We start from the raw sequence: 26,259 nt of genomic DNA on the forward strand, positions 1-26,259 counted from the left end.
CAGTGGTCAAACTAAAAAAGTAAAATATATATTTTGGGTCAAACAAAACATGTTTCATTTTCAAAATTTTGATTTTTTTACCTTTTTGAAAAAATAAAAGTGAAGTAAAATTCAAAAGTTGAAGTGTTTCATTTCAAAAATGTCAAACCAAAACATTTAGAAGTATGCAGATATTTTGAAAATCCCACTTGGCGCCTATCTGCATCTTAAGGTACTTAGATACCTTCAAAAATCTGGCCCTAGCTTATTTTTGAAAATGGTATTTAAGAGTTTAAGGCGTAGGGGCACTTTAGGTATTTTTACCCTAAGTCCATTAGTGTAAAGTCAGGAGCAGTCTCAATGTTTATCTGCGATATTATGTATGAAAGGGATTAGCTATCAACTACTGTCTAGAGAGGCAAATTTAAATTGAATTGACATTTTAGTAACTAATTCTTTACATTCTTAGCTTCTGAATTGCTTTTGGTTGAATGGTCACCAACAGTCCCATAACCTTTGACTGGTAAACAGTTTGTCTGGATGCCAAGGATCCTTAGTTCCATATTGGTACAAAAGTCACTTTCCAAGAATACTATAGAATTAGAATACATTTGCCACTTTGTCATAGCATTTCAACTTGTGATTCAGCTGATCATTCCTGGATAAATTTGAAACCTCTATGTTAAATACATTCATTTACATTTTGTCAGCAACATTATACGACCCTCTTGGTAAGATTTCTGTAATTTCTTATTCATCTATGAAGTCTATTTTGAAAACTTATACATTTATAAGAAGACTTCAGTCTGTACTTCAGCTTAAGCAGCATGAAGTTCAACACATTAATGAGACATGGTATGGGTAAGTGGTTAATTAATGTAATTTCACTAATGAATGTTTTTAATGTGGTATGCATACTAATTTTCTATCCAATATTTACAAACATCCTAACTGGGATTGTAATGGGGGCTTGGGTTTCATTACAGAAGTTGTTCACAGATCTTTTTGTGGCTTTTTATATGCTTGCTTCTTATTTGGGTATTTAGCAGACTTACTGTTTGATTGGATATACACATAAATGTTTCCATTACATTATTCTTAGATAATGGGAGTAGAGAAAGCCAACAGATGAAAGGCTCTCTGTGAGAAAATGTCAGGTTCTACTCTGCTGGCATCCATATCTTGTGGGTCTTATAAGCTCCATTTCAGGAGGATAAAAGATGGAAAGTCTCTAGGGAAAGAAAGGGGTTGGAGGGTGAGGAAATCTTGCAAGGAAAAAAAAATCCTTCAATGTTCTTCTTGGGCTGATTTTTATTTTTGTTGTTCCTGAGTTCAATATACAGGGAACCCCTCAAAACGGGATGTGTGAGAATTGGTTTACATTAACCCAGTGGGCATTCTGTGTTGTGTATGTGGTGAATACTCAGCTCATTCACATTCCCAAAGTCTGACTGACTTAGAATTAGATACTACTTCTACTGTAGTCAGTTTTCTCCCTTCTGTAAGACTTACTTTCATCTCCAGTTTCAAATTCAAACTTCTGGCTATAGCCACTGTATCCTGCTGCAGTCCTGACTCTGATATGAAATATATATTTGGTGGCTGGCTTGAGACCTGTGATGATAACACTTGGAGCCTTGGACCTTGTGGAGGAATAGCTGAGCTGCTCATGCTCCTGAGGGACAAAAGAGGGGAGAAATGATATCAGGTTGAGTTGTGCAAACTTTGTAATAACAATAGTCCAAATAGAAAGCTCTGCTTTTTTCTAATGAATGTAAAATCTGTTCATAAAAGGAGGTGCAGGTATGAATTCTGGTTCTCTGATATTGTGCTATTATCACAATGTATGACATGACTTTGGATCAGAAATATTTTAAGAAATTTTGCTTATTCTTTCATACAGTGCACATTGTACCTTTGTGATTTGGGTTAGAAATATACTGTAGTCAAAATAATATGGTATTAGTACATGACTACATTCACAGAAAATGGCAGCTGAAATGGCAGCTACATATTTTGCACAATGGACAAATTAGAAGTTCCATAAGTACTAGTAAAGTGTAAAGATGTGGGAGTATTCAAATACCCGCTACTCACTTCTACCCGCAGGTAGTGCCAAAATGCCGGCGCTATCCGTGGGTAGGCCTGTAGGTAAAAGAAAATATAGATTAACTTTTTTTTAGTTTGAAAACTTCTATCATGGATCAACTGCTTTGTTGTTGCTGAACTTAATTTTTCTCTCCAGTTAGCTGTAATGTGATTGTATATAAATTCCCTGGCACACTATAAAGAAAAACATTCTTTGCAGAATTCCCATGTTAAGTATTTTCCAGCCGATTCTGGGAGTTGTTGAGAACCCCCAACTCCTACTGAAGTCACAGGGAGTTACGTGCTCAGCATGTCTCAAGATCAGGTCTTTAGTAGAAAGGTTCACTCTGTCAGACTGCTGCACAAACTCAGTAATATGTAGTTTTGCACACAGAGCATGCTGATGATAGTTCCATATTTTTAGGACACAGGGAGGGTGTCGTGACAGAGCTGAAGCAGAACTGTCCATGGTACTCTCAATAATACAATAGCAGTACTCACAGAGCACCACAAATGTATACATGCACGGATATTATGCTATGTGACATATTAAGTTATTCAAAAGTTGTTTCTAGCTTGTTAACGTGGAGAAGATATAGCAGGGAAAAGAGCAGCTTGCAGTTACATTGCAGAAATTTACTACTTTTGAACAATATACATATGCTTTTACATGAAGCAGGGTATGGCAAACATATTAAGCCAGATTCATCCCTGATGGAACCTCACTGAGTTCAATGTAGTTACCCCACAGATGAATTTAGCATAAGTGCTTCCACTGGCCGGGATACAGCAAAATCAACTAACTAAACCACATCAGGATTTCATACAGATAAGTGTTGGTATTTGGGGTTGGGGAAACATCAACAGAAATTTAAGATTATTACAACCAATGCCCACTGTCCAAATTCTGGAGATAATTTGAGAAACTGTATTAAGAGAAAATCCTCAAGTTGCTACTTATTTAAAGCTGACTGTTATTAAATTTTGAATAAGAACCAGTGCTACATAACAGAAAAACAAAATATGTAACATGTAAAATATATATGTACAGATGGAGAGAGAATACAGATTATACACAAACAACAGAATTTTAAAAACTGATAGACTGGTATGCTATGGTATCAAAAGGCAAAAGGATTCTGCTAAATCTCACACAAATTTTAACCATTTTGTTTAGGTCAATTTTGTGACCCTTAAACTTCTATTTTCTGTAAAGTTTGACAAAATTGGCTATTTTCCCATCAAGAGAGGCAAAAATGCTAATTTTGATTTTCAAAGCTGCTGAATAGAGTCACTTTTTGTTTGAGAATGGGCTCTCTTTAATTGGAAAAAGAGTAGCTGAGAAAAGAATCTGATTTTGCTTTGGAGAAACGGGACAGCTTTCAGGATTGCAAAAAACTGAAGACCTTTCCCTGCCCCCACCCCTTCACATATTAAACAGTACCCTGTTTCACTGTAGATGTTGCTATAGAGCAACACTGTCGCTTATACATAAAAATAGTAGGCTAGAGATGAGGTAGATACCGGTATCATTAAAAAACTGGACAAGTTTTTGTGACAGTCATAATAGAAAACATTTTGTAGTCATCATCAGATCTAGTATTTAATTGGTTAGTGGCATGAGATTTTTGTTTATAGACCTGATGCTGGTTTTATTGACGTCAATGGGAATTTGATCACTGACTATTGTAAAATAAGAATTTTGATAGTGTTTTTAAAATTGTACCTGTGTCCAGAAAACTTGGTATTTGCTACATTTTATAAATTAAAAGAAACTGTGGTTGCCATTAAGAAGTCAGCATTTGCCAAAAGATACTACAGTATTTCCCTACACTTGCAATAGGAAATAATTGTGATAATTGTGTGAATCTCTTGGCAAGCATTGCTTTTTTATTGCTGATCACGGTGTGTCCTTTGGTCTAAGGAGAGGTTCATTTAAATTTGAACTATTACGCCCATCATAATGTGACTACTACCATGAAGGAGTTCATGAAGTCTTTTCTGTAGCAATTTAAACAATTGTTAAGAAGCAAGTAGACATGATTGCTTCTATTCATAAATGACTTGTTTTCCATGTAAGGTTAAATTTCGCCATTAACATGATGCCCTACCACAGTAAAACCATGGGAGAGGGTTCAGAGAGAAGAAGTCTTCAAGGATCCCCTTGCTGATACTTCCACCATACACATTGTGCCTTTGGGGTGGTAAAATATGGAGCCAATGTCATGGCCTGGGCCATCCCTGTAAAGGCCATGTTCCTTTGTACCAGCTTTGGTCTCTGGTTCTTAAGGCCTGTGATGATAACACATGAAGCGTTGGCTACCAGGGACTCTCTCAGCTTTAGTTGTCCCCAAGGACACTGAGGAGCTCAGTGGACAATATAACATAGTAACAGTTTGTATTATCTTTTCCAAGAATTTCTGCAGGGCTTGAGGTACATGTGGGTGTGGGGCAATAGAACAAATTTTGTGCCCTGATCTTCCCTGTCCACAAAGCATATGCTTGCATGGAGGAGCACAGGGTCACAGAGGGGCTTTTGGAAGAGTCCATAATAGGGGGAAAATAGTGCTGCGGAAATGTCAAACCTTTTTGCAGGGAAAGATAAAAGGCATGCAGATGGTCTCCCCTCTGTATATGGATCTGGGTCAATATGAAACAAGTATAGTGTTCCTTAATGTTAATAATAATACTTCACTGTAGTTTTCAGTCAATTTGGATACTTATCAGAAACTTAATTAGGGAGAACACACAGGCTGAAGGTGTGAAGCCTGAGTTAAAGAGGTAAATACAGTGTAAACCAGAAAAGTACCTAATGCTAGCTCACAACCAAAAATATGAAGTTCTGAGTGCCTAAGCGCTCCTCCTCATAACAAATTTAACTTGGCCAAAATATACAAGGCAAAAATAAACTAACCCCAAACCCCATTAATGGCATTATAATAGTACTACTGCACCAGGATAAATAGTTTAAGACTGTCCAAAAACTTAGGTAGAAAATATGCTATCAACCGTACACGTGGTACCTTTTACTCTCTCTTTATTTCTAAGGAAATATTCTCTCTCCAGGTAAGAGCATATGAACATAAGAGCTACCATACTGAGTCAGACCATGGTCCTTCTTTCCTTGTATCCTGTTTCTGAAAGTGGTCTGTTCCAGAGCTTCAGGGGGAGTGCACAGAAGAAGGCATTTACGGAGTGTTCCACCCTGTCTTCTGCTCCTTGCTTCTGGTAGTCAGAAGTCTGATGTTGTCCCAAGCATGGGGTTGCGTCCCTGACCATCTTGGCTAATAGCCATTAATGAACCTATCCTCCCTGAACTTATCCAGTTTTTTTTTAAAAAAACCAATTTTGCTCTTGGCCATCACAACATTCCATGGCAATGAGTTCCACAGGTCAGTTGTGCATTGTGGGGAAAAGTGCTTCCTCTTATTTGTCTTAAACCTGCTGCTTATAAATCCCATCAAGTGACCCTGCTCTTTGTATTATGTAAATAACAATTCTCTATTCATTTTTCCACACCATTCATGATTTTACAGACCTCTATCAGATTCCCCTTTAGTCATCTTTTTTCTAAGCTGAAGAGCCCTAAATCTTTTTAGTCTCTCCTTACATGGAAGCCATTCCATAACCTTGATCGTCTTCACTGCCCTTCTCTGAACCTTCTCCAGTTCCGCTATATCCTTTCTGAGTTGGAGTGACCAGAAGAGGACAGAGTATGCAAGGGGTGGGCACACCTTGACATTACGGTATTTTCTGTCTTATTTTATACCCTTAGTAATTTAGTAGTAGTAATAATTGTCAATTGAAAGGAAATTGCTCACTCTGGAGCCGATTTTCAGAAAAGCAGAGCATACACAACTTCCATGGAAGTCAATAAGGGCTGTGAGTATAGAACCTTACAGAATCAACCGCTGGGTTACCATCATCATGGTACAAGAACCTGAATTAGTACAGAATATCCAGATTCTGGACTTTATACAAGGCCAAGGACACTTTTCCAAATTCCATATCCAAAGGAAAATTGCTTTTGTTTTCTGACGTTCTAGATCAACAGTTTTCTTGGGAGGGCCACTGGTATGATTGTACTAAAGTGTGCAGTGGCACTGATGGCCCAATACTAGACACACTGAGGTGGAGTTCTGGCATTAATGTAAGAAGTACAGGATCAGACTGTGAAAATAATGGAAAGCTTGTTGTTTTTACAGTTCATCACAATAGCTACATCTCTCCCATCAACATAAACAGTCTATAATGAAGTAATTCTCTTGTATGGCATTGTCAGAGCAACTGGTTGTTATTCACTATGTGCCTCCATGAACAGGACATTAAGTTCACGATTCACATTATGATTTCCTATTTGGCCAAAAGAAAGGGGATTCTCTCTACTGACATTTAAAATATGCTCTTGAATACAAAATCTTCCAGACACCAACCACGTCAATATACTGCTTTCTACATTTTTCCCCATCTGACCAGAGAGAGAGAAACAGCACAAAAATGAAAAATTTCTATGTTTCTATAGGTGAACTACTAATAGAGATAAAGTAGGATGTGGTAACATCTTCTCTTTTTAGCTTTAGATAGTGATCACAATGAGTAAAATGCTCATTTTGTGGATGACACAAAAGTATACCAAATTAGGAATATCTCAGGGCTTGGATACACTATGGAATACAACATTATACTGCCAATAATAACTTACATGCAATAACGCTCAGCTAGCTTTTAGATTAACTTTGCCAGTAAAGAACCGATATGCTTCAGCCACTTTCAGACATGTGGGTTTTGTCACCCTTCATAGATGAATGACAGAGAGAAATGCATCGCTAACTAAACTACAATCAGCACTTTAATTTACAAATGGAAAGATAACCAAGTACTCTTTGCTATTATTTTAAATTATATAACAGTAGTCCAAGAATTACCCCCTCCTCCAAATTACTCAGCCAGCCAGTTAAAGAAAAGACTTCTGACCAAAAGAGCCAAAGGGAAGGCTAGAACTTTTTAAAATTGGGAAGGAAGCTTTCCCTTTCTGTCTGTGGTTGCTCTCTTTGGGCTGAAGAGATGGGGCAACAGGAATGCTATGTAAAGTTTGAACCAGATATGAAAATAATCAGATCGTATCTAGAACTACTTTTAACAACCCACATATGTAAGTAAATTAGGAATGTTTAGAAAGACGTGATTAGGTTTATTTCTGTTTATTTTTTAAGGCTTGTGGACTCCTCTGTGATAGCCTCAGATGCTTTTGTTTGCTTGTAACCTTTAAGCTGAACCCCCAAGAAAACTGTTTTGAGTGCTTGTCATAAATATAAAGGGAAGGGTAAACCCCTTTAAAATCCCTCCTGGCCAGAGGAAAAATCCTCTCACCTGTAAAGGGTTAAGAAGCTAAAGGTAACCTCGCTGGCACCTGACCAAAAAGACCAATGAGGAGACTAGATACTTTCAAAAGCTGGGAGGAGGGAGGGAAACAAAGGGTCTGTGTCTGTCTGTATGCTGCTTTTGCTGGGGATAGACCAGGAATGGAGTCTTAGAACTTTAGTAAGTAATCTAGCTAGGTATGTGTTTAGATTATGATTTCTTTAAATGGCTGAGAAAAGAACTGTGCTGAATAGAATGACTATTCCTGTCTGTGTGTCTTTTTTGTAACTTAAGGTTTTGCCTAGAGGGATTCTCTATGTTTTGAATCTAATTACCCTGTAAGGTATCTACCATCCTGATTTTACAGAGGTGATTTCTTTACTTCTATTAAAAGTCTTCTTGTAAGAAAACTGAATGCTTTTTCATTGTTCTAAGATCCAGGGGTTTGGGTCTGTGGTCACCTATGCAAATTGGTGAGGATTTTTACCAAACCTTCCCCAGGAAGTGGGATGCAAGGGTTGGGAGGATTTTGGGGGGAAATACGTGTCCAAACTACGTTTCCCAGTAAACCCAGTTAGAGTTTGGTGGTGGCAGTGGAGATCCAGGGACAAAGGATAAAATTAATTTGTACCTTGGGGAAGTTTTAACCTAAGCTGGTGAAAGTAAGCTTAGGAGGTTTTCATGCAGGTCCCCACATCTGTACCCTAGAGTTCAGAGTGGGGGAGGAACCTTGACAGTGCTTAATTTTTGGAATTGCTCTTTTAAAATCTAGCAAAAGCCTAAAATCCAGATGTATTTTTTCTTTTAATAAAATTTACCTTTTATAAGGACACAATTTGGATTGTTGTGTCCTAAAAGGTTTGTGCCTATGCTGTTTGATTAGCTGGTGGCAACAACTAATTTCCTTTGTTTTCTTCTCAGCTCTTCCCTGCAGCGGGGATGAAAGGGCTTGAGGTACCCCACGGGGAGGAATTCCCCAGTGCGCCTTGCTGAGTTCAAAGGGTTTTTTTTGCATTTGGGTTGTGGCAGCGTTTACCAAGCCAAGGTCAGAGAAAAGCTGTAACCTTGGGAGTTTAATACAAGCCTGGAGTGGCAAGTATTAATTTTTAAAATCCTTGCGGGCCCCCACCTTCTCTACTCAAAGTGCCAAGTGGGGATTCAGCCTTGACAATGTGGCACATGGGTTTTGGAAGCCTGCCTCTGCAAACATACTCATTGTGATTCAAAACTTTCAAATTTGCGTGTGCAAAAAGATTTCACTTATACAATAACTGGCCATTTACACATGTAGTCAGCTGTTCTGTTTGCTAATGTAGGTTGGAACTATTGTGTCCACAAATGGAAATATGCCCTTAAATTATATTCCCCCTTCTCAGTACTTTCAAGGCACTATACAATATTGTGTGTGTATATATATATATATATATATATATACATGGGGGCCATCATTTTCTCCTGAGTACAGGTCACAATGTCAGAGCTGAATAAATACTATGTTATAGTAAATAATAATATTACAGGGTTCTGCCACTTATAGTTTATCAATGTTTATTTAAAATCAATGAATGAGGAACACAGAAAAGTGTAAAAGAACAATCTAATATTTTCTACTTTCCTGGGTGTATCAACCTGATGGATACATGTAGATGTGGCTGTTGAGAGAAGCAGCAGTATCTAAAGGAATCACCTAAACCTTGGGAGCAAGGAACGCCTATTAAACAAATCTCTGTGGGCATGCGAAAGGGGAACCTCACATCTCTTCTTCAGTTTCCTCATCTGTAAACTGGAGATAATGCTCGAAAGGGTGATGTGAATGTAATTAGTGAACATTTTCATAGCCATAAAATACAGCACATACTTGTGATAGATGTGACATCTTGGGAGCATGAAAATTTCAAAAGGCTGTTATACGGGGATGTGCCAGATGCCATAGGCACTGGGATTAGTAACAAACTTGTGTATCTATGAATATTATATGAAACTTTGGGCACTAGGGATTGTATACTAGCTTCACAGCAAGTTACCAAGCTTCCACAAGGAACTAAAACAAGTGAGGAGTAATTACCGCAGATCTCGAGAGAGAGGGAAACAACTCCAGAGAAGAACCTCTCCCTGGGATAAATTGCAGATGCTGGTTCAGCCCAGTTCAAGAGGGCCAGGAGACAAACAAAGATCTTGTGATATCAAGGGCCAGCCTGAACTGTTGAAGGGGACCCTCATTTTGATCCAAAAACTGACCTGAGAATGTAACCAAAAGGTCACCGCCCTGTTAGAAGGGTGTGAAGAACTGGACCCTTCCTGGGTCTCCATTTGGAAGATGGCTGACACGTGGTAACCTTAGCATGCAGGGAAACTGTTTACTGGTTTATGACAGATTTTCTCTGTAATGCATTTGTCCTAAAATAAATGTACGAGGTTTTGTGAAAGCTGCTGGTCACTGGGTACCACGGTCACTGTCCCTAGAGAGAGTGCAAGCTGCAGGTGCTAGACTAATGTCAGACTTGCTGGGATAATCACAGTGAATTGTAGGGGAACTGCAAGACCAAATTTTTGGTCTGGAGGGATAGGGATTTGGGTCCTTGCTCACAGAGAAGTAATGGCTAGAGGCCAGAAACCTAAAGGGATGCCCTGGAGGAGAGCTGGATGGGGAAGAGGTGTAGTTAACATCACCAGAATTGTAACCATGATCACAGGAAGCAAAGGTCTTTGAAAGATGTAAAGTCTTGAGCTAGTTAGAAAGTCTACCCGTAGAAGGCAGGGAGTCAGCAGAAGCTGAAACTGTGTGTGGTGTCTCTTCGGGAGAAGAGACCAGAAGAGTTTGATGTTATAAGCCACCACATGTGTATTTTTTATTTTTGTTTGGTTTTGTTCTAATATCTGTCACTAATCTGATCTATAACTGTTTAGGTGCCTGAAATATTGAAGTAGGCTTTACCACTTTGGCCATTCAGTACTTTTATATTTTGATTGTCTGTCAGTCAGTTCATCACTCTTTCCATAAGTAAGCAAAGCTGTCAACAGGAAAAGGGGTAGAATGGATAACCAATCTAAAGAAAATACAGAGAGGTCAGAACCCAGCCAAACATCACTTTAATTGGATTATATACCAGGAAAGGCTGAGGTGAAGTGAGGTGAGCCATGAACAGGAGAACATAAAATGGAGAAAGAAGGGGACAGGGTGACTCCAAAAGGTGCTTGAAATCTCACCAGCACAATGAATAATGTGGACTAAGTGAGAGAGGGTGTGTTATTAAAGGTTAAATAATGTGGAGGGCCAAGAAGAAATCAGGGTATAAGGACATTAGATAAGATATTATAAATCACATTGACAAGATGATCACATTGGGAGGAATAAAGTTAAATCTATGCCTTAAATCAATTATGGAAAATCTGCAATCAGAATACAGTAAAGAGGGTGGGGCATCTGTTTTGAAAATGCGAGGCTAGTCTGTATATTGACAAACATATACTCTCCAACAGCCATAAATTATTCTACTCATGCATCTTTTCTAATTTAAAATACCTGTGTTTACTAAAGAAAACTTTTGAATCAACATTTTAAAGACTGCTCTTCAGTTTGGCAGGCCAAAAAGTCAGAGACATTAGCAGTATTGCCAATCTCAACACATGAATCTAGCACCCCAAATCATGAGAATGGTTTATAAAAATCTGAGATTAAAAAACAAAATAAAACAAAAATAATCGGAGGTTCTTTTGTTTGCCTTCCAGTTTTTAAAGCCTGGAGGTCATGTTTTCATGCTTTTCTCTGGACCTATCAGGGTTAAAAACATTTTTCTTTAAGTGAAAGCTCAGATTATCACATTCACAAGATTGCAGGAGTTGTGGTTTTAAGCATAACACCAATTATCATGAGATTCATGAAAACAATCATGAGAGTTGGCAACATAGATTCAGCCAAACCAACCATAAGTGACACCACAAAGCCTAAACAACAGACTGCTACAACAGCAGAACCCCAGTATGACTTTAGGTGTCATTCCTAGCTTCAAATTAGCATTGCCTCAGTTACAAGGACCACAAATCAAGCTTTACTCACACTGTGCTTTTTTTACCTACAAATCACCTCGGACATGGGTTCTAAAATTTATCGGTAAAGAATCCGGGACTACAAATTTGTGAGCCCTCAGAGACACGTCACCAGGCTTGTAGTGTAGAAAAGATAAACTACAATTGAGAACGGTACTATTCTTGGTGGAAGAGTCACCTATGTTACATTTTGCATTATTAATTTGAACATTATCCTATGAAAAGTTCACATATATAGCCAAACAGTAGAAAGAAGAATTCTGTGCAAAACAACCTATCATCTCGGTTGTTTTACTAGCAGAATATCAAATATGATTATTTAACAGCAGAGGGCTGACCAGAGTTCCTGTTCATTTCAATGAATTCTGAACATAAGGACGGTTAACTTTACGTACTTAATGTCCTGGGGATAATGTCTATATGTCCTACAGCACACTTTGTCAACATTCTTACCTAAAAGGTTTTATCACCTCAGAAATTAAGATGATTCACATCATTGTGTGCAAAAATCAACATTTTATTCAATTTACTCCTTACTGTGAGATCTTGGGGTAAATTTTCCATTTTAATTTGTTAAAGTTCCTCACTTTTGCAAAGTTGCCTGACTTACTTTTCTGGCATTTTATTCCTTTATGTATTATAGCTGTCTGCATTTCATTGTTCTATTTGTGAAAATTCAATAAGAAAAAATTAATTACCAGATACAGGAGGTGGATGTAGTGATCAGATTAAGAGGGGGATTAATGTACTACACTACACTGACCATTTCCTACATGTAATAAAAAAGCAGATAGATAGGCAATTGTGAGTTCTCTTTCTTTCCTCTTCATTTATTTTATTTAAGAACAGTGGTACAGTAAAGCTGAAGCACAGAAGTTGTGAATTATAGATTCATAGATACAGGGAAGAGAGAAAGAACAGAAGAAGTCAGGAGTCCATTATAAATATCAAAATTGGGAACCTTTAATTTAAGATCATAGAAAACTTACAGAGTTTCAATAACATCAATCACATGAAATTAGCCCCCCTTCAAAAAATCCAAACCTATGGCAAAAAAGACACGTAGCTGAAATCCTTCAACTGAAATCTAACAAGCATTAGAGCAAACTCCTAACACATACTGAACTCCTAAGCCACTAATGTGCTAAACATAACTTCTAAAATGTAGTGAGCCACTTCTGCTGGAGACCAGCTTCATAGTCCCTTGACTCTCTCCAATTCGCCTTTTTAAAATGCGCGCTTGCACACACACATTTTTCTTCTGGCTACAATTAAGGGACCACCACCATAAAACCCCTTATAGCAACCAAATGAATTAGTTAACAATTTTCCATTTTTCATAGGGGAACTGCAGTGCTGCTTTCCTTGCAACACTGAATTCCTAACATGAGATAGTACTGCATAAATATATAAATACAAATACATTAGAAGCAAAAGACCAAGGACAAGGTAGGCCAGTTACTCAATGGAGGGGGGGAACAATAACAGAAAATATGGAAATAGCAGAGGTGCTTAATGACTTCTTTGTTTCGGTTTTCACCAAGAAGGTTGGTAGTGACTGGACGTCTAACATAGTGAATGCCAATGAAAATGAGGCAGGATCAGAGGCTCAAACAGGGAAAGAACAAGTTAAAAATTAGTTAGATGTCTTCAAGTCACCAGGGCCTGATGAAATGCATCCTAGAATACACAAGGAGCTGACTGATGAGATATCTGAGCCATTCGGGATTATCTTTGAAAAGTCATGGAAGACAGGAGAGATTCCAGAAGACTGGAAAAGGGAAAATATAGTGCCCATCTATAAAAAGGGAAAAAAGGACAACCCGGGGAATTACAGACCAGTCAGCTTAACTTCTGTGCCCGGAAAGATAATGGAGCAAATAATTAAGCAATCCATTTGCAAACATCTAGAAAATAATAAGGTGATAAGTAACAGTCAGCTTGGGTTTGTCAAGAACAAATTGTGCCAAACCAACCTGATCGTTTCTTTGACAGGGTAACAAGCCTTGTGGATGGGGGGAAACTATAGACGTGCTATCTCTTGACTTTAGTAAGGCTTTTGATACTGTCTCGCATGACCTTCTCATAAACAAATTAGGGAAATGCAACCTAGATGAAGTTACAATAAGGTGGGTGCATAACTGGTTGGAAAACCATTCCCAGAGAGTAGTTATCAGTAGTTCACAGTTATGCTGGAATGGCATAACGAATGGGGTCCTACAGGGATCAGTCCCGGCTCCAGTTCTGTTCAATATCTTCATCAATGATTTAGATCAGGGATCGGCAACCTTTGGCATACGGCCTGCCTGGGTAAGCCCCTGGTGGGCCGGGCCAGTTTGTTTACCTGCCCCTGATCGCAGCTCCCACTGGCCGCGGTTCACTGCTGCAGGCCAATGAGGACTGCGGGAAGCGGCGCAGGCTGAGGGATGTGCTGGCGCTGCTTCCCACAGCCCCCACTGGCCTGGAGCGGCGAACTGCAGCCAGTGGGAGCGGCGATCAGCTGGACCTGCAGACGCGGCAGGTAAACAAACCGGCCTGGCCCACCAGGGGGCTTACCCTGGCAGGCCGTGTGCCAAATGTTGCCGATCCCTGATTTAGATAATGGTATAGAGAGTACACTAATAAAGTTTGCGGATGATACCAAACTGGGAGGGGTTGCAAGTGCTTTGGAGGATAGGATTAAAATTCAAAATGATCTGGACAAACTAGAGAAATGGTCTGAAGTAAATAGGATGAAATTCAAGAAGGACAAATGCAAAGTACTCCATTTAGGAAGGAACAATCTGTTGCACACATACAAAATGGGAAATGACTGTCTAGGTAGGAGTACTGCGGAAAGGGATCTGGGGGTCATAGTGGACCACATGCTAAATATGAGTCAACAGTGTAACGCTGTTGCAAAAAAAACAATCATCATTCTGGCATGTATTAGCAGGAGTGTTGTAAGCAAGACATGAAAGGTAATTCTTCTGCTCTACTCTGCGCTGATTAGACCTCAACAGAAGTATTGTGTCCAGTTCTGGGCACCACATTTCAGGAAGGATGTGGACAAATTGGAGAAAGTCTGGAAAACAGCAACAAAAACGATTAAAGGTCTAGAAAACATGACCTATGAGGAAAGATTGAAAAAACTGGGTTTGTACAGTCTGGAAAAGAGAAGACAGAGAGGGGACATGACAGTTTTCAACAGTTTTCAAGTACATACAAGATTGTTACATGGAGGAGGGAGGAAAATTATTCTTCTTAACCTCTGAGAATAGGACAAGAAGCAATGGGCTTAAATTGCAGCAAGGGAAGTTTAGGTTGGACATTAGGAAAAACTTTCTAACTGTCAGGGTCTTGAGCACTGGAATAAATTGCCTAGGGAGGCTGTGGAACCTCCATCTTGGAGATTTTTAAGAGCAGGTTAGACAAACACCTCTCAGAGATGGTCTAGATAATACTTAGTCCTGCCATGAGTGCAGGGGACTGGATTAGATGACCCGTCGAGGTCCCTTCCAGTCCTATGATTCTATGAAATAGAAGCACTGACAAGTCCCTTTCACACGACCCAACATGGAGTCCAATAGGCAGTAGGAAACACTATGATGTCTTTTTGTTCCTAGGAAAACTTTACTACAAAACATTGTTCTAAGGTAAGAATGCCTCCATATCTACTCTCTAAAGTAAGGAATGAATAAGTGCAGACTGCAGCATGTACTCTGTAGCTGGGTTCTCCTGTCTCATCTTTATCTTGGAATACAACATATAATTCAATAAATATATTTTAATGAAAATAATGTGCTTTGTTAAATTAACTGTTGCACAGATCTGTACTCCCCTCACCATGCCAGCCCCTCACTGCTCTTTGGGTGCAATCCTACCAACACTTACTCTGGTGAACAACTCAGTTGAATAAGAGTTTTCAGGTGTGAGCACTACATTTTTATACATATGCACATGCTTGCTTGCAAACATGAGACAGGAGGATAGTTTAATACGAGAGAAGGAAAGCTGACAGAGGAGTTCCTTATAAAGCACTTGTGCACTCTTAAATTTCCGGAAAACCACCAAAAAGAAGATATGTGTGTGGAGATTTTGAACCTAGTATTGAAAGTGAAACTCATAATTTTGGAGTAAATTTTGAGTTCAGAACCATGAGTACTTTAACTAAAGGTTCATCAAAGCACTGGAGGGGAAGAATTAGTTTTTAGCATGACAGACAGTAATACTTAAGATACTTTATTACAGCATCATGGTTGTTCCATAGCTGCAGTTGAAGCTAACTTCCCATAATGAACCCAGTTTATTTTACCCCAACTTCCTCAAAGAGAAACCAGTCCCCTTGTAATATTTTTATGCCACATTTCATCCCAATGTAGAGTTTTTTGGGAAGTCTGACACAATTCAGAAAAAAAATCTTAATGTTATGACTCAAATATTTTCCTGTCTACTTTTCCTAACTGTTTTTGGCTTATCTTTTCAGCAACTTTTTCAGCAGCACACCTGAGACAAAACCCACATAATATTGTGCTTTGTAGACAGAGTACTTCTAGGTAAAGATGAAAAGTAGGTCACTGGTTAATAAAGTTTTCAAATTGCAAATGAAAAACCCTAGAAGGAAGATAATAAAAAGGGACAGCTCAAGTAACTTTTAAAAATGCTCCAAGCCAAATAGCTGACAGTTCTCTAAGTTGCTGTGATAAATGGATGGGAGCCTTCTAACTTACATTAGCCTACTAGCAATATCAATTCATGTAATTATAATAAGGCTGTGCATATAAACTGATGCATTCCCACATGGCAGGGCCTAACAAGTTTTTTTCTTTATTTCAACCTCAAATCAGGAGACATTTTAAACTTAAGGAAGCATTTAAAGCTAAAACCAAACTTTAAATATAACAATGAAGATTCACTCTTCAGAGGAAGGAATCCAAAATGGAAGTTGTGATATAGCAGGTACTGTAGTTTGACTTACAAAAGCATCATAGTTTCAATGTGAGGGCACAATTCCATGTATACTGTTAATATTCAAATGGGTATCAATGCAAACAAATTACAAAATACTACAAAAGTAAGTGAGAGATGCACAAAAGTCAGGATATTCTATTGGTGCCTACGACAAGTGTAACTTGTTTCATTTGTGCATCTGTAGATGCCTGTCTGATTTCTATATCCCCACAATGTTCATGGGTGGTTGGATTGAGGATTTTGAACCCACCTCTACTACTGTACCAGTTTTCAGGATCCCATTACTCTACAGCTGTGATAAAGAATTTTAGCTGCTCTATATACTGTGTGCATTTCTATGCCTGCCTTTTTGAAAACTGTTATACTGCTTCAAAGACATTCTGTAATATAGACCTCATTTAACTCCCTTTTAATATATTCTAGGCTTTCAAGGTGGGAGGACACCTGAGAATGACTGGGCTGCTTTTGAGATCATTAGTTGTCTATCTTTAAACATCCACACCAATATAACCTTTTTACTTTCTCAGCACTGCAGATTTATGAATACCTTCTTGTTTTCCTTTGCCAGAGAGACTATTCCTACCTGCTAAGCTATGGAGAAGCTCCCTAGTGCTTCAATATTATCCAGCAACAAGACATAATTAATGCTAAGTTGGCTACTTTCTGATGGTTGATAAACACACAGAAGAGAACTCTGAATTGAGTAGAGCGTACCAAGTGAACTCTAAATGTCTCTCTTTTAAATTGGCTACTTAAACAGCCAGAACCAAGTACTTTTATTGATATAATAGGTCCAATTCTTTTGAGTTATGCTGATGCAAATCTGGAGTAACTCCACTGATGCAAATGGAATTATTCCAGATTTATATGCTGTAATACAGAAAAATCTGTCCCCATGTTTTTTTGTATGATTAACATTTCATTTTTAACTTTGCTTTTTTTGAATATGAAATGATTTAGCTCAGACATCTTCCTTTCCATAGAAAAGTAGTAAATGTTAATCTAGAATCATGTTGAAAAATTGAATATACATTGCAATAGCAATACAACTTGTGAGTATAATTGGGAGTCACTACCTCTGAAATATAAAGCAAAAACTTAATCTACCATGTTGCATAGATTTTGCTAACTACCAATATAAACTGTGGTTCTATATTATATTATCTCCTGTCTTGCTAAGAGTGGTGAAGATAATAGGGAAAAGAATTATATGGGACAGTGAAAAGTAATGAGAAGTACAATTTAGGCTAAATATCAGCAGAAACTTCCTGGTTGGCTCTGGAATTGTCTCGAAAAAGAAAAGATGGAAGCCCAGTCTTTTGTGACATCTAAAACTAGACTGGACAAAACAACTTGTAAGGTAATGCCCTTCTCTTCGTGTGCTAATATATATTTATGCCTGTTTCTGTAATTTTCACTCCATGCATCTGAAGAAGAGGGTTTTTTATCCATGAAAGCTTATGCCCAAATAAATCTGTTAGTCTTTAAGGTGCCACCAGACTCCTCGTTGTTTTTATACATTATAAGGAATTCCTGCATTGACAGGTAGGTTATCTAGTCTAGTAGTCCTTTTCTGTTTAACTGCTATTTTTTCCGTTATCACAGAGATCTTAGCTGTATGGCCCTACACGTAATGTACAGAAAATCTGAAATGTATGGGCAAAGGCAGCTTCTTCTGATGTCATCTTAAAGTGATTTGAGGGCACTAAGAGAGTTTCTTCCAGAGTTCTTGCTGGTGGTTTCAAAGTTTATATGCTTTGTAGGGTATATAGCACAAATTCCTAGAATGACTGAAGTTTGAATTTAATATGCAATCATTCCAATAAATATAGTAAGGGAGTTCAGGGGGATAGATTCTGACAAATATGCAGGGAGGACCCTGAGAGATTCAATTTAATGCATTTCATTATGCAGACACCTTCAGCTACACAAATCTCAATACACTGTTTACAAACCAGTAAATTATCACACACAGTAGATATCTAATGCATGATTTTGTAATTTGGTTAGCTTCACAGGGCCAAATTCATCCCTGGTATAACTCCACTGTAGACTCCGGAGTTACATCACTGATAAATTTGGCTCATTATTGATAAATTACGTTTCTTTAGACATCTCAAAGGAATTTTTTCTCCTTACAGGAGTAAGTCCATTAAGCAAGTGTGAAGCTTGAAAAATAAGCCACTTTAAAGTTAGCTAAGTGTGTGTTTCAAAAAACAATCTCCCCACAACTTCCTCCCTAAAAAGACAAACCAAACCCTGATTTTTTTTTTCTTTTAAAGCAGGGGAATCCAAGGTTTTGTGTGTTTATAAAACTCAAAAGTGCCGCATCTGAATCTTACAAAACTCAGAGAAAACAACTTTGAGCTGAGCACAAAGTGTGGAAAACTTCACATGAAAGGATTGTTTTTAGGAAACGTATACATACATGAAACCAGATGTTTAAAATGGAACTGCCTCCTTAACTATTAGTTCAGCAGCATGGCTACTACAATGCTATACCATACTAGTATTTGTGGTGGTGTATAAAGGGAGACATGATCATTTTATTGAGAAATCCTTTTCTCTCCAGGTTTAAAATCAATGTAGCTTGTACAAGGTCACTGCAAATACAGGAGGCATCAATTTCTGCAGCAACATAAATGTTTTTATGAGAAGCAGGTATATTCCCGCAAAAGACCATAAAGCTAGTAACAACTCAGGGAGGAGTACATAATAATAGGTTGTTAACTCAGTCTCCCTGACAAAAGCATTGAGAAAGGGCACTTTGAAATTATTAATACCAATGCATTTTTAAATAAATAAATAAATAAAAGCTTTACAAAAGAGAGTTTTCTATACACTATCTCTTTAAATCAACAGCATTATCTTTTTTTATTTAAATCGTAACAGAATTACATGAAAGTTCTTTCATTATACTGAGTAAGCAGCTTTCCTAAGTGCTTGAGTTGGTTAATCGAACCAAGCCTTTAAAGGTGAAACCCTATTTAATGCATAATCTTGCACTAACAAAAATAATTTAACAAGTCTATTCTTTTATTTAAAAATATCGTGTGCTATAAAATGTTTCATTTTCTTACATCGAAAAGGGAATGACTCACTCTGGAAGATCTCATCTTTCTTTTCTGAGTCCTATGTCCCCAGCCCGCTGTATAATTGTTTTGGATATGAAAGAGCAGGCTTCCGGCTTAACCCATTTGCTTTTGGCATCACTGCTTAATCTAAGATGTGTTCATGTAGTTACTTGGTCTGTTACTGGGGATGAAAAATATTACAGGGTGAAATGATAACAATTTGTCCTATACGAGGGGGAGTTTCTGGCTGCAAAACTAGATTCAGGAGAACAGGGGTCTCTCGCCACTGTTCTTGCAGTACGTCCAATCTACTGAAGTAGTAAAATCACTGAAGTGAAGAACTGGGGCAAACTGGGAGGAAATACCTTGGATGGCAATGGTTTTAGTTTCTTGACAGTAAGTATTAGAATAACAGGCACACCTCAGACAATTAAGAGTCTTGATTCGGTATGGACAAGTCAGGATGTTTATCAGTTTATCTTCTGAGATCTTGTCTCACCTTGCTCAGCTTCCCAATCTTGTGCCTCCCTCACTCCAAATAAACTGGGTGCTTTTCACGTCCCAAAATTTGATCCCCACTCTTCATTCTTTGAATAAATTAGCCCTCGGGCTGGCTCTAACCAACTGGATCCAATGAGTCTTATTTTCGGGTCTTTGTTCCTACAGTTCTTTCTTTTACATCATAATGTTAGCATATTCAAAAACTCCAAACTTCCTCAGGTCACTGGCACATCAGAACACATTGTGAACACATGATGGTGGGCGAGAATTTGAAATTATGAGATTTTTATGGTAGCAGCTGATTCTATAATACCAAGACACTAAAATGGCCCTACTTGGATATTGGAAAAAGAAGGGGTCTCCTAGGGGAAATCCAGAATTTAGGTCTATGAAACTGGAGAAGTCTGAAGATGAACCAGAAAAAGAAGCACAGTGAAACGGAAAATGGTGTCACTGGGCTTAGGGTACAAGGGAGGACTTAAAAACCAAAACAAATTGAGCTGCCTGTGTGAAGAGAGCTGGATTAGGTCAGTGGAACTGAAAAGAACTGAACACTGATGGAGTTGGGGTGGGGACAGAAGGTTAAGAGGCAATTTGAACGAAGTCTATAGGAAACTACACAGGAAGAAGGTAACATACTAGAATGTGCTTTAGTTTAGACAAAGACATAATATTAAAACTGGAAATAAGTACAAGCTATAGGGCTCATAGGAATTACTGGGTGAAATGCTACTGTCTGTTATATAGGAGATCAGACTCGGTGATCATAATTGCCCCTTCTGGCCTCTATCTATGAATCCATGATGATCGTTTCAGGGGAAGAAGGATTTGGGGGGCAACAAACCGCTTGCGCTTTATGAAAACAGTGAACCACCTTTGGTCTTCAAAATGGTTTATGTTCAAGGATAAAGATTTTGGCCAAGGTTCAGGATAGTTCTTACTTTATGTAAGCTTATTCAGTTCCTAGGTTAATTACTTAGCAGACTTCAGCATAGTGGGTGTCTCCAAACACTACATTTAATTTGTAAGGAAAGAAATTATACTTGTCTATATAATCATTATTTGGTAGCTGTGCCATTACGTAATTAACTCTATACTTCCTGGAACTGACACACTACCATTTTTTGCTATCCAGAATGAGTCTCTTAAATCCATATTCAGGAACCTAAATAAGTGGCCTGATTTTTCAAGATGGTGAGTTCCTGCCACGACTAGCCAATGCACCTGTATGTCAAAAGGAAAACAAATAGAAACTAGTTCTCAATACAACAGCGTCTAAATTGGTATGTTCAATTAGTCTGTTGCTTAAAAGATTATATTAGTCTCCTATAAGCATTTGCTGTGTCAGATCTTTAACAGAGATCCAAAATGTCCTTTTCATCCTATGTTCATCTATATTTTGTTCCTTAGTGTGATCTGAAAGACACTAGGCTGCTGTATATTTTAATTTTTAAGCCTATTTATCTTAACTCTTCACACTAACAGCTGATGAGTGTAGTTAACTATATTATTCTTGCTGTGTTACTAAATTATTTGAAAACTATTTTTTCTTAAGTATGGGCTTCTAACGCTTGGAAAGAATGGAACTTGAGCACAACTTTTCTCAGAAATCCACTTCTATCATCTGCTATTTTTGAGGTACCCAACTAGCTGTGTAATGCTGTATTTATGGATTTGTAACCTGCCTTTGCATATACTTTTCAAGCCTAAATCACAAGTGAAAAACACTTGTGGCTAACAACAGGTTTTTAGATGTACAACATTTGAATATCTAATCTATTGGGTTTATGGGTTTAATGTAAAGTTCCAGAAATGAAATGTAAAACAGCTCATTATCTTTATTTCCTTACGAAAAGTTATGATCAAAGAGTCAGTCATTTTTAAATCTGCCAATAGAAGGTAAACACACTGGAATAACAATCAAATGTAAATAGCTGATTACTCCTCATTACTTTTTGGATTACCCACTAAAAAGTACTAAATGCACTTTTTTTTACATTTATGTCTCTTACTATCATGCAATGCTTATGTCATGTTAAAAAAAAGAAAAAAGGTATTGACTACAGAAGGGAACACTAGAAAAGCAAGCACTGAGTATGTTTTCTTTAAATAATGTCCACTAGGATTGCTTAAACAGCATAATATTTCTCGGTGAGATCTTTGGTTTAGCAGGAATGATAACAGTAATAGCTCTCTGGACCACTCTATTATTAAATACAAAGTTTTAGAAGCTAGCTCTAAATAATTGAAGAAACCCATTAGGAGGACAGACAAACCAAGGCAGCTAATGGGGAAGGCCTAGTGCAGAATCTCTCTGATAGAACCCTGGGCTATACGTAATTGATATTTAGAGGCTAGATTTCCTTTTCTCCTAATGGTAATTATATCCGTGTCATTAATAATGGCTGCTGTAAGGTCTTTGGGTTTTTCCCAAAGGCAAAAATGATATCTGGTCAGAGAGGCCTCATAATTATTAACCTCATTTGCAACAGTGCTGAGACCTAGATTTTTCTCATTTGAGAATCTAAGATCTTATAGTTTTTCCCTTAGGGATCTACATTAATAACAGCAGAATAGGGAAATTGAAAAGCCTACTAAACACCACTCACTATACTAGAATCAGCTAGGCAATTTTGTTTTAATGGTTTATCTCCCAAAGCACATTTGCAGTAATTATTTTTAAAATTCTCAAGGTGTGGTTTATTTGGCAGTGGTTTTGAAGTGCTTCCTTATGCTGAAAAAGCAAGGAACATTCATGAAGCTTGTGGTGAGAATGCTGATCAATTCCTTGAACTATCATCAACTGCAGGAAGTCTAGAGGTTGATTTTACATCAGTGTTCAAAAGTTCACGTACTTATCCAAATTATTCAGAATTCTTGGCTCTGCAAAAACACTCGAACTCTCATGAGAACGGGGTTATCTCATGAGACTTACATTTCTGGCTTCTGGCTGCAACAGAAATATTGGTCTCTTACACTGCATGCAGCAATGTGTCTCAGTGAGATGTGAATTCTAAAGCACACCGACATGTGGCACACTCACTGGTCCACGTAGACATATTACAGTGAACATGCTCTGGAGAACTTTTGGTGCATGCCAGCAGGGTCTATATAGATTGCAACACATTAGTGGGCATTAGAATTTACAACCCACTAGTGAGCATTGCTGCACTATGTAGACATGCTCTATGTCGGCACTTCTGGTTGCACTGAGACTCCAGAAGTGCAGAGTTTAGACAATTTAAAAATAATGTGAAAATTGTTTACACTCTAAAACTTTGTGCGGGCCTGACCCTTTTTGCTGAACTGGCTACCCATCCTTAATAAGAATAATATTCACTAGCTTATGCCTTTCATACTTATTATACATAAAAACCATTTACTGAACCACTATAATGGCCACATACCTAAATCAAACTACCGCACATCTGTATTACTGTCAGCATGTCCCTGTAGACAGTAAGCTCACTGGGGTAGGGTGCATGTCTTCCTATGTCTATTATGAAGTGCTTAGCACATGTGGCTATGATATAAAATATATTTTTTAAATGGAAGCTTAAAAGTATATTCTTCCTCATTTTAAAATCTAAGATAAAGTCATAACCTGAATTCAGAAAGCAATTGCTGGTAGGTAACAGGGTTGCCTGTCACCTGTGCATTGTTTTCCAAGGATAGTCCCTCAAAAAAGGAATATCTGTCAAGGTGCACAGTACGCACTACCAGCTGTCCAATTTTATAGGCTCATGGTCATCCCAGATGTCCTGTTTTTTCTACCTCAGAGGTGGCAACCTTAGTAGGTAAGGGAAATATGGCATTAGTTGCAAAATGGTGGCCTCTGCACAAGCCTAACATTTTTGACTCAATCACAAATTATGTAAAAGAACAATTGAAAAACTTTTATTGTTAAGCTATTCACTACTATGAGAGACTTGAAAAGAATCAAGCGAGCTACATTATGTGGTGTAGATATCGCAGGAGGCTATGGGACAAAAGGGAATAACATTACTGTAGCTTACGAACATCAACCTCCTTCAACCAGAAATGTAGAGAGCTCCTTTATCTACTGACTACATTTATAAAATGTTTTGAAAAGTATTTAGGGTAAAATTCTGGCTGTGCCTCACGTAGGTGGAGTGTGTGTGTGAGAGCAGGAAAGACTTGGAATATCACACACCTAATGGGTGGGCAGAACTGTACTCTCTGCACTCAAGTGAATTGCAGAGACCTATCCCTTCTTACTTCCCCAAGAGAGCACACGGTGCCACAAAAATGGAAGGGAGGAAAACTGGCAGGCCATATGCGGGAGAGTAAGCTGTACTCCCAAAAGGAATGGAGCAGTTTGAGCACTTCCCTATGTGCTGTGGAGCTCTGGAGGCATTCTTGCCCTCTGAGGCAGAATGCCTCCATGATGCAGCTCTACAACATTTCCAGTACAGAGCTGTGCCTAAAACTGTACAATCTATTCTTTACTATGGATTTGGAAAAGTGGCAAGTCATAAAATAGCAATTTACAAGCCCATGTATATTCATGTAGCATGCAGCTTTCCTAGACTCAGGATTTAGAATACATAATCTATTGTGCACACACACTATGACTTTTAAAGAATATTGAGCACACATTCTGAGAGTTCATATCCTCGGAATTTAATAGAAAATTCCTATAATAGAAGTATTTATCAACAATAATATGTAAACACACTTTTCAAAGTGGTTTAAGTTCTGCATAACACACATGTATGCAGGCACTTTGGAAGAAACTTCCTGACGCATTAACAATTTTCCATTGTTCGTTTGTAACTAATCCTGATATTTAATATTGATTGCCCACTGATATTTAAAAAAATACCCATTTTAAGTTTTTAAAACTTCACATTGCTCCTACAAAAATTATTTACCTTGAGCTGATCTTAGGAATGTTACTGTCCCCATTCAGGTTTATTCATTTGAAATCACATGATTCAAAGAAATGGAAAAGTTTGTTTAAATATTTCATTTTGAAGTTGAGCATCATTTCTTATGTGAGTAAAGTCAATACAACTTCAGGCTGATGGGAAAATTAGCAAGGTCATATTGCCCTCAAAATTCCTTAAACCTGATGCTCTGCTATATCTCTCCATTTCATCAGCTTAATAAAAAGTAGTTATAAAGTAACAGCTCTTCATCTGTCCTCAAAATCTCACCTGAAAACTAATTTTCCCCGGTCCATACTACTCCAAGACTCTCTCTCTTTTATTTATTAAATTCTATAACCCCACAGTATTCAATTCAAAAGAATGGTAGAGTGTAGACATCAAGTTACAGAGAATCCACCATTTACTTTAGTTCTCTTTAATTGCCTCATGCTGCTGAGGAAGGCAAAACACCCACCGGGTCTCTGCCAATCTGACCTGGGGGAAAAATTTCTTCCCGACCCCAAATATGGTGTTCAGGAAGACCCTGAATATGTGGGCAATACCCAATGTTAAATCATTATGGAATCATATGGGCAGGTATCAGGCATATCATACTAAAAGATTTAATTTGCAAATGTCTAGTACCTCTGAGGACAGTGAAGCAGGGGATATCAAGAACTGCTTTGCAGAATACCTCTTGGATTTCTAGCATCAAACATTTAATGGATTGTTTGTCTCTGTGCAGACTCACTTATCATCTAAGGTGACATATGTTGCTAAATGGACAGTTTTTGGAATGATTCATCATCTACTAGAAATAAGATATGTGAATTTGCCAGGTTTCAAGATACAATGTTATTTCAGGTGCATGATATTCTGTAGCTGATAATATCACAGAAGTATTCAAGCAAAGGAAAATTTTCTATCACACAGTAATGGAAGCTTGGAATGAGATTTTCAGATTCTTTTCCCCCTGCCAGACTGACCCAAACTTTATAATCCTTTGACCAGGACAAGCAGCCACATGAAGGACAGGCACATGGGATAGGTTTAATTGGCACTTTATCAGTTATACATTGGGGAGGGGCACTATAATTCTCACCCCCTGCTCTCACATGCCAGGTTCCAGCAAGGGTACAGAGCTTTAGAACCAAACAATAACTGCCCTGTCTACCCCAGAGACTCAGCTCAGTTGTGAAAACTTCTCTCCCCAGAACTCCCAACATACAAGGTGGAAGAGGAGATTGAGTGATAAGAGGCCACAAGCCTGTGTGGAGACCCAGAGTTTGCCAATACATCAGGTCTCTGCCCTGAGCACGAGGTCATAGAATCACAGAAGCTTAGGGCGGGAAGAGACCTCAGGAGGT

The 26,259-nt window shown here is 38.1% G+C and overlaps 1 protein-coding gene across 6 annotated transcripts in view; it reads right to left on the reverse strand.

Moving 5' to 3' along the window:
* Positions 1-26,259, reverse strand: part of EPHA6 (EPH receptor A6) — an 879,356-nt gene that overhangs the window by 227,518 nt on the left and 625,579 nt on the right. For 4 of the 6 annotated variants that reach the window (XM_073305254.2, XM_073305272.2, XM_073305236.2 and 1 more), the window contains 2 exons: positions 2,077-2,124; positions 1,492-1,654 (listed from right to left, as the gene is read on the reverse strand). In XM_073305254.2, coding sequence (XP_073161355.1) covers positions 1,492-1,654; positions 2,077-2,124 — 211 coding nt within the window. The remainder of the gene's footprint in view (positions 1-1,491; positions 1,655-2,076; positions 2,125-26,259) is intronic. The other 2 variants (XM_073305263.2, XM_073305245.2) reach the window with 1 other exon arrangement.

The sequence above is a fragment of the Lepidochelys kempii genome, chromosome 1 (genome assembly GCF_965140285.1).
Source record: "Lepidochelys kempii isolate rLepKem1 chromosome 1, rLepKem1.hap1, whole genome shotgun sequence".
Taxonomy (NCBI): Eukaryota; Metazoa; Chordata; order Testudines; family Cheloniidae; genus Lepidochelys; species Lepidochelys kempii.